The sequence below is a fragment of the Canis aureus genome, chromosome 25, assembly GCF_053574225.1.
Source record: "Canis aureus isolate CA01 chromosome 25, VMU_Caureus_v.1.0, whole genome shotgun sequence".
In the NCBI taxonomy this organism is placed as follows: domain Eukaryota; kingdom Metazoa; phylum Chordata; class Mammalia; order Carnivora; family Canidae; genus Canis; species Canis aureus.
Window position 1 is genome coordinate 34,412,983 of NC_135635.1, and position 10,033 is coordinate 34,423,015.

General features: G+C 42.6%; 1 protein-coding gene across 2 annotated transcripts in view; it reads left to right on the top strand.

The window, feature by feature from the left end:
* The window catches only part of GPR19 (G protein-coupled receptor 19), a 40,354-nt gene extending 31,368 nt beyond the window's left edge, over positions 1-8,986 (top strand). The window contains exons 4-5 of one of the 2 annotated variants that reach the window (XM_077871022.1): positions 332-363; positions 7,311-8,986. In XM_077871022.1, the coding sequence (XP_077727148.1) occupies positions 332-363; positions 7,311-8,580 (1,302 nt within the window). In that variant the 3' untranslated portion in view covers positions 8,581-8,986. The remainder of the gene's footprint in view (positions 1-331; positions 364-7,310) is intronic. The other variant, XM_077871023.1, reaches the window with a different exon arrangement.
* Positions 8,987-10,033: the final 1,047 nt, after the last annotated feature.

Here is a 10,033-nt window from a genome sequence, read left to right on the forward strand (position 1 = left end):
AAGACCTATCCATGTATAGCCAGTTTGACTCTGAATTCAGGACCCAGCCTTTTGTGGTCTCCTGAGGCATGAAGCCCCCAGGGTTGGTTAAGAGCATGGGCTTTGGAGCGAGGCAATACTGAGGCGACTCCTATATAACTGTATGATATTGGGGAGGAACTTCAGTTTTTCCCACTGTGAAATAGAGCTAATAATGTTACCAACCTCACAGGTACCTGACACATTATCACAAAATAACTATCAATTCTCCATACTATTGTTATAACTATTGTCCTCATTGTTATTAATCTTATTTCATTAGTAAATAGCCTTATCTTATGTATCTCCTTAGGACCAGCAGATGCTTACCATTCTACAGAAAATGTGAGTTTGTTTTTTTTTTTTAACCAAATCATGTAAAAATTCAACATTATAAAAATTCTAGTTTGACATTAAATTTCTGAACAAAAAGTCAAAAATAAAAATGGTCCTCCTATGCTATGAGAAGGTCTGTGAATCTTTGTAATTTCATGATGGAAAAGAATCAGTTGTTAGGGTTCTTTGAATCAAGAATAAGCCTAAACCACAGTTGATATGCTTGGCCAGGAATAGCCCCAGATAGAATTGTGAAGTACACAAAGTTTGTTAGCTATACTCTTCTGTGCCTCTTTGTGGTCCTTTTGTTTGTTTCTCATCATTCATATATTCATCCATCCGTCAGTGTGATTTGCAGAAAGCTAAGATTATGACCCTTGGGGCTCCTGGGTGGCTCAGTTGGTTAAGGGTCTGACTTGATTTTGGCTCAGGTCATGATCTCAGTGTCCTACTATCAACTCTGTGCTGGGCATGGAGACTGATTAATACTGTCTCTCTCCCTCTGCCCTCCTCTCCAACAAACAAATAAATAAAATCATGACTTATACAAATAGAAGGTGAATGTATGTCAGAGATTTATCAACTTACTACTGAAGGAACCAGTGAGATAATTAGGCTGGTTCCAAGAGCATTTAAGTAAATATGTATTTATAGGCTTTTGTTATTGTTATTGTCTTTTTTTTTTTTTTTTAAAGAAGGTGGACATAAGATTGCTAGATAGACAAAAAACTGGTTAATGTCCTACAGAGCAAAAAGTTCATCACCTTTCGGGTTATTTTTTCTGCTATACAGAAATCTCCATGTTAACATGTATCTTCACAATGTCTGGGCTCTAGTCATGTAGTAAATAGCAAAATCAAGCACAGATGCAAGCACAGATGCATTCTCCCAGAGAATTAAATAATTCTTAGGGGAAGCCTATATAACAATGTCTTAGCATGATATTAAAAAGATATTCTATACTCTCTTTGCCTTATTTTCAAGTATTGGATACTTTTTTTAAAAATCCTTTTTTTTTTTTTTTTTATTTGAGAGGGAGGCGAGAGGCAGAGAGGGAGAGAGAGAGAGAGAGAGAATCCTAAGTAGGCCTCACTCCCATGCAGAGTTTGCTGTGAGGCTCAGTCTCACAACCCTGAGATCACAACCTGAGCTGAAGCCAAGAGTTGGATGCTTAACTGACTGAGCCACCCTGGCATCCCTCAAGTATTGGATACTTTTTATTAACACACTTACCCATTTATTTTTAGTAAACTTTTATTAATATCTATATGCCCTAGGGATTTAGAGATAAAAACATAGCCACTGTCCTTAAGAGACTCATAACCTTATGGGGAAGACGAACATTCAAAATAAAAATTATTATACACAGTGATAGACATTTACCCCACCCTCCAGACCCCCTAGGCTCCCATTGTTACCTAGGTCCACCCAGTCCCTAGTTTGATACCATGTCAACCCATCCATCATTTCTCCACCTATGTATTAAAACACCAGTATTGGAGCATGATAGATGAATGAGTCCTCTCAGATCTTTTTTTAAAAAGATGTATTCATTTATTTGAGAGACTGCCAACAAGAAGAGAACATGGGCAGGGGGAGGGGCAGAGGGAGAAGCAGGCTCCCTGCTGAACAGGGAGCCTGACTTTGGGCTTGATCCCAGAACCCTGGGATCACGACCTGGACTGAAGGCAGACATTTAACTGACTGAGCCACCCAGGCACCCCAGATTTTCTTTCTTTTCTTTTCTTTTTTTTTTTTTGAAAGAGAGTGTGCAGGGGTGGGGAGGGGCAGAGGGAGAGAATCTTAAGCAGACTCCATGCTAGACGTGGGGCTCCATCTTACAACCCTAAGATCATGACCTGAGCTGAAATCAAGAGTTGGATGCTTAATCAACTGAGCCACCCAGATGCCCCTTTATAGAGATATATTTTAATAAGGACCTTCAATACTCAGCGTGGTGTGTCATATGACAGTCTCAGAACAGGATGGGAAAACACAGGTTGATCAGGAAAGAGGTGACGTCTTTTCTATTACTGTTAAGTTACTGCATGTGGAAGAGCCAAACATAATAATTAAGCAGCCCTTGTATTTCAGAAACATTCCCCTGAAGAAGGATTTATTTCCAAATTAATGGAGCAGAGGAGACCTTTCTGAAACTTTACTTTGGGATCCTCGAACTTAGTTATGATATGGCAGGCTATTTTTTTCCGGAGTGGGATTACAGAAGCCTGTCTGAGGACACCTCAGCTACCTTCACTCTCCCTTAAATGAGGACTCTACTGGGATGCCTGGGTGGCTCAGCAGTTGATCGTCTGCCCTTGGCTCAGGGCATGATCATGGGGTCCTGGGATCCAGTCCCGTGTTGGGCTCCCTACAGGGAGCCTGCTTCTCCCTCTGCCTGTATCTCTGCCATTCTCTCTCTGTCTCTCATGAATAAATAAATAAAATCTTTAAAAAAGAAAAAAATGAGAACTCTACTGCAGGTAGCAGTCGTCCAGGGTGACTTCAATTTTGCCTGCCTGGCTCTTCTCAGGAGTCTGTTTTCCCTTTCTCCATGTGGTCGCCAATGTTTCAGCTCTCAGAGAAGACACAAAGGCTATCTCTGGGTTTAATTCTCCTAGCAGAGCCCCACTTAGAGTAGGAGTCATGGTTTTAGTTCTCTGTCCTTATGGATTTGATCCAATAAATACTTAGTAACAATTATCAATGTAAAGAAAAAAGAATAACATTCTTCCTCTGGGAGCCCACAGCTTGCTGGGGGAAGACAGAAACATAGAAGCAATTCTAAAGCTGGGATTCCTGCACATTAGGATCACCTGGGGAACCCTGAAATTTCCCGCTGCCCAGGCTGCACTGCAGACCAATTAAATTAGAATCTCTGGGGTAGGACCAGGGCATGGGTATTTTTATAAATCTCCCTGGGAAAGTCCGATGCGTGGCTAAGCTAGAGAACCATTGCTGTAAAGCAGAACACACTTGGGAGATGCTGTAGTAAACTACTGACAAACTGCTGTGTGAACAAGGATACCACCGCCATTCTGGATATGTCAATATTCTCCTCCACCTTCTGACCACATTGCAGCCCATGAATACAGAAAATGTAACCTTGGAAAAAAGTTAGGTTAGTTTGATTGTAGGGCATTTAGAAACTATCGACTCTGGGAGGTGTGGTTTGCAGAAAACAATGTCTCTAAAGGGAAAATGACCCAAAAAAGATCAACCCGGAAGGATGATCCTCCAAACCATTCCATGTGCTCTCTCTCTCCCCGCCTTGGAATGTTTTTTTCAGTCACTTGCCTCCCTAAAGAAGTCCCAGTCCACGTCCCCAGCTCAAACATCCTCTCTATGGAATCTTCCCTTCTCCTATCCCATGCCAAATTGGATCCTTGTTTTTATCTGCCGCTTAGTTCCTTTTCTTTTTAGCATCAATTATAATTATTACAGAATTTAGTTACAATACAGTTAGGCAGCTTATTTATACATTTTCCCTCTTCTGGGCCTTGCTTATCTTTGTTCACCTAGGACCTAGCATAGTGTCTTGGTTTCTTGAATGAATGAACAGAGCTACTGCAGTTTTACATAGAGTCTGAAAAGCCTGCCATCATCAGGAGAGACCTGGACCCAGGAGCTCCTCAAGGCTCCCTGGTCCAGTTTCTGAGTGGGATCCTCTGCCTCCCTGTGGTGGGGTTGGAGGACCCAGCAGACAAGCTCACTGGTGTAAGGCAGCTGGAGGAAATGATGGAAGATGGGAGGCCTCACAGTGCTTGGTTGTGGTAGTGAACTCGAGTTTCATCTGCAGGGTTTTGGTATGAGAGGAAGGGAGAAACAAAAGTTAAGTTCACAGGTTTCAAAATCTGTGTATTGAGGACAGAATAGTGCCCATGCCACCAGTTACTGTTTTATTTAGGCTACAGGCATCCCTGAGAAGTTTAGAGCTGCTTTTTCTGCCTGGGATAATTGCTCATCTGTTTTAAACTTTTATTTTATTTATTTTAAAAGATTTTATGCATTTGACAGAGAGAGAGAGAGCACAAGCAGGAGGAAGAATGGCAGACAGAGGGAGAAGCAGACTCCCAGAGGAGCAGGGAACCTGACTCAGGGATCAATCCCAGGACCCAGGGACCACGACCTGAGCCAAAGGCAGGCGCTTAACCAACTGAGCCACCCAGGCACCCCTGTTTTAAACCTTAAATCTTTATTTTATTTCATTTTTCTTAAGATGTTGTTTGTAAGTGATCTCTATACCCAATGTGGGGCTCAAACTCCCAACCTTGAGACCAAGTTGCAAGCTCTACTGACTGAGCCAGCCAGGCACCCCTAAGGTTTAAATCTCCAAAAAAAAAAATTGGGGGTGGGCATTTTGTAGGTTTTACACATATGAAGCTGAAGAGATTATTTCAATTTTATAAGTATAAAGGTCATGCATTCCAGATTTTCTAGGACAGTGCTAATTTTATATCGTATGTATACTAATTTTTTTAAAAGATTTTATTCATTTATTTATTCATGAGAGACAGAGAGAGAGAGAGAGGCAGAGACACAGGCAGAGGGAGAAGCAGGCTCCAAGCAGGTTCCCAACGTGGGAATTGATCCTGGGGCTCCAAGATCAGTCCCTGGACTGAAGGTGGCGCTAAACCTCTGAGCCACCAGGGCTGCCCTGTATACTGATTTCTTGATATGGATAGTATGGTTGCTGTTCTTACAACTGACCATCAACCAGCCACGCTTAAAGGTCTTCTGGTAGTCCAATGTCTAATTACCTTATGTTTCTTTTGAGAAATCAAGTAGAGCTGCCTTACGGACAAAAAAGCCTACAGGTAATACAGGACTGGCATTTACTACCCTGAGCTTCAGATTTTTGTTGAATGTGGTTTCTTGGGGAGGACAATATATATTAACACTCCTCTCTCTGCCACAAATTAGTGCAAAAGTCCTTCAAGGAAAGTGGGCCATTAAGAACTGTTCTTTCATTAAGAACTATTCTTAGAGGCACCTGGCTGGCTCTGTCAGTGGAGTATACAACTCTTGATCTCAGGATTGTGAGTTCTAGCCCCGCATTGGATATAGAGATTACTTTTATATTTTTTTCTTTTATTTATTTATGATAGTCACACAGAGAAAAAGAGAGAGGCAGAGACATAGGCAGAGGGAGAAGCAGGCTCCATGCACCGGGAGCCGGACGTGGGATTCGATCCCAGGTCTCCAGGACCGCGCCCTGGGCCAAAGGCAGGCGCCAAACCCCTGCGCCACCCAGGGATCCCCTAGAGATTACTTTAAAAAAAAGATCTTTACATTTTTAAAAAAGATTTTGTTTGTTTATTTGAGAGAGAGAGCAAGAGCATGGTAGGGGCAGATGGAGGAGCAGACTCCTCAATGAGCATGGAGCCTGATATGTGGCTCGATCCCAGCACCCTGAGATCATGACCTGAGCCAAAGGCAAACTTCCTGAGCCACCCAGGCACACACCCCCAAAATGAAATCTTTTAAACAAACAAACAAACAAACCTATTTTTTAATCCCACCTCTAAAACTTTGGAAAGGTTTTTTTTGTGAGGCTAGTCACAGGAGCCCAGCAAGGGGGACACTGGGTCCTGTTGGAGCCTGCTACTGGAGCACCCTCCCATTGTGCCACAGCCTACATGGAGTTGCTCTGGTTATTTTGGATTTAGGTGCTGTGCTTTCTCCCTTCTGCTTAATAGGTTCAGACCAAATTATACCTTAATAATCTAACTGCAACCCAAATCACCCCAATTTTAACTGAATAGCCCACAATTATATAATTGTTTTATTTTTTATTTTTTAAGGTATATAATTGTTTTACCTATTAAAAAGTATAACTTCTTTTCTCACCCAATAGTACCCTCCCAGAGGTTAAAATAAGGGCTAAACTTTTAAATATTCTTCTATATATAAGGATCATAGCGAGAGCATAGTGAGCAAGAACACAAATTGGAGGGAAGGGCAGAGAGAGAAGGAGAAGCAGAGTCCCCTCTGAGCAGAGAGCTCATGTGGATGTGGGGCTCCACCCTAGAACCCGAGGATCATGACCTAAGCCGAAGGCAGATATGTAACTAACTGAGCCACCCAGGTGTCCTAGTTGGTTGCTTTTAATCATCCAGATGCCATAAGCTTTCCAGTAACCTGGTTAAATTCTTTAGAGAACATCTTGTATGTTTGCAGTCAATATGTCATTTTATGAAACAGTAACAGCAGAGGGACATGAAGATATGTCACTGATAAGTGGCAAACCTATTAGAACATGCACTACATCATCTTTTGGAGAAAGTGAGCTATTTTCAGATGTCATTAAACTAGGCACTACTTCTGGCTCATGTAAAAGTGTTACATACAATTGCTCCAGGTACTTCCATAATGCTTCTGTGCTGGAAATTCTGCATAAGTAAGAACAGGGCTGTTTCCAGGAGCCAGCCAGTCTGAACGCACAGATCCTTCTGAGCTATTTCCATAGCTCACATGTATGTTTCCATCTGCCCACATTTTCTGCTCGCAGCCTCATTGCTTTAGTGTCACGACATTTAGTGACTTCTCACCTACATGCCCTGCATCCCAGCAGCTCTTCATTTGGGGCGCAGTATCCTTACCATGAGCCAGATTTGAGCACCCTAACCCTTTGTGGTTCCCAGTGAGTGAAGGCAATACGGGTATGTATGTTCAGGCGTGGGGCTTGGCATGAGTTCTGCCTCACTCGACCACAGGTCGAGAGAGGGGAGGCCCAAGAGAGCCTAAGCTGGGATCAGCTAAAACTGCTCCTAAAACGAAAGCGAGATGGAGCTAGAGCCTTTTCTGATTGGTAGTCCAGTTTTCCTGCCAATGCACAAGTCCTCCTCGCTGGCAAATGACAACCAGTCTAAGTGTCAAATAAGATTGTTAGCCTTAGGAGCTGCTCTTTGTAACACCATTTTAACAGGAGGCCTCATTCTTCTTTCCTTATCCAGAACTAAGAGGGAAAAAGTGAGTATGGTTTTTGCTCACAGAATGGATAACAGCAAGCCGCCTCTGGTTATTCCCACACTTCTGGTGCCCCTCCAGAACCACAGCTGCACTGAAACAACCACACCCCTGCCAAGCCATGACCTGACAGAACTACAGGAGGAGCACAGTTGGATGAACAACAGAACTGGCCTGCAGCCTGGACTGAAACCTGGGGAAGTGGCCACTGCCAGCATTTTCTTTGGGACCCTGTGGTTGTTTTCTATATTTGGCAATTCCCTGGTTTGTTTGGTCATCCACAGGAGTAGGAGGACTCAGTCCACCACCAACTACTTTGTGGTCTCCATGGCCTGCGCGGATCTCCTCATCAGCGTGGCCAGCACGCCTTTTGTCCTGCTTCAGTTTGCCACTGGGAGGTGGACACTTGGCAGTGTGATGTGCAAGGTCGTGAGGTATTTTCAGTATCTCACGCCGGGTGTCCAGATCTACGTTCTCCTCTCCATCTGCATAGACCGGTTCTACACCATCGTCTATCCTCTGAGCTTCAAGGTATCCAGGGAAAAAGCCAAGAAAATGATCGCGGCATCGTGGATCTTTGATGCAGCCTTTGTGAGCCCCGTGTTCTTTTTCTTTGGCTCCAGCTGGGACAGTCACTGCAACTATTTCTTCCCTTCATCTTGGGAAGGAACCACCTATACCATCATCCATTTCTTGGTGAGCTTTGTGATTCCATCCATCCTCATCATCTTATTTTACCAGAAGGTTGTGAAGTATATTTGGAGAATAGGCACTGATGGCCGAACAGTGAGGAGGACGATGAACATTGTCCCAAGGACAAAAGTGAAAACTATCAAGATGTTCCTCATTTTGAATCTGTTGTTTTTGCTCTCTTGGCTGCCTTTCCATGTAGCTCAGCTGTGGCACCCCCACGAACGAGACTCCAAGAAAAGTTCCCTTGTTTTCACGGCTATCACATGGATATCCTTTAGTTCTTCAGCCTCTAAACCTACACTGTATTCCATCTATAATGCCAACTTTAGGAGAGGAATGAAAGAGACTTTTTGCATGTCCTCAATGAAGTGTTACCGAAGCAATGCCTATACTATCACAACCAGTTCAAGGATGGCCAAAAAAAACTACGTTGGCATTTCAGAAATTCCTCCCACGGCCAAAACTATAACCAAAGACTCGATCTATGATTCATTTGACAGAGAAGCCAAGGAAAAAAAGCTCGCTTGGCCCATTAATTCAAATCCACCAAATACTTTTGTGTAATTTCGCAGAATTCTTTCAATTATTGTTATGTGCCAGAGATTAAAAAGCTTTAACTCTAAAAACAGAAGCTATTTATGTTTTTTTTCCAACCAATTTGCTGAAGGAAATGTTTTATTATGTAAAGTGCATTTAATTATTGATTATAATTTCTGTGGTTTTATTTTGGTTGCTTTTTGTTTTAGAGGAAGCTTTATCTTGAGCTATGCTCAGTAGTCCTTTTACTATATTAGTTACATGCATAAAAAAACAGAATGCTTTCCTACATTATTAGGTCCAAAAAGCATAAACCATACACACAGTCTTTGATTCATGACTCAAGTTAGTTTTATTCTGTCTCTTTTTTCTTCTCCCTACTGAAATTTTGTAACTATGGGCTTCTGTTCCAAATGAAATCTTTTGTGTCACATGTCTCAGAGATGTGGATTTCTCTAAGTAACATTGAGGGAGTATTAATATTGTGTGTGTTTTTACATCACCTTCTTCCAAGTAACCACCATTGCCCAGATCTCCTGTGGATGGAATATACTAGAACTTGCTGGGAAGTCCTCTGTGATTGAATTTTAATTAGGATTATTAGGGAAAGAAAACGGATAAAGTTGCCTAATAGCCTCCCCCTGCCCCCTAACCTAAGCAATGATGATGCCCTGAAAATTCTAAAGTCAACATGGTGTTTTTCTCACATCTGTGTCCCATCTAGGCCGTGTCTGGGACGTTTACTTCCCATTTTTGAGTTAAACTCAAGCCAATGAGTAGGTGTCCTTGCTGGGCAAACCCAGAAAATGCCAACGGGAGAAACAACAGATAGCATTTCTCTAGACTCTGCAGTTCAGGCAGAGGTCTTTGGCTGCCCAGGCCTACCCTATACACAAAGATAGCAAGGACAAGGAGCATCTTCTTCATTCTCCTAGAGACTCAGACATGAGCCCATTTACCCAGCCAATGCCTCTTTGCCCTCTTCTCCCTCCAGGATACTTCACACCCTTCCCAAGCCTAAACTCTTTGCCTGTGATATCTCGAGGTTTTCTTCTCTGCTTGTCAGATTTCTTATATTTCAAATCTAGGGCCAACACATTTTAGAAACATTCTTAATTAAATAATCAAAGGCTTACTGGCAAGACTGGTATGCATTTTCACATCCCAGTTAAGAGCTGCAAATAATAATTACAATTCAGCGATTTTACCTGCATTATCTCATTTTATCCTCTCAAAAGAATTATTTTTTATTTAAAGACTTTATTTATTCATGAGAGACAGAGAGAAAGAGACACAGGCAGAGGGAGAAGCAGGCTCCACGGAGGGAGCCCGATGTGGGACTCAATCCTGGGACTCCAGGATCATGCCCTGGCCCAAAGGGAGGCATTCAACCACTGAGCCACCCAGGCGTCCCTCTCAAAAGAATTCTGCGATGTATTTGTCATCTCTGCTTCACCGATGAGGAAATGCTGTGGTGTGT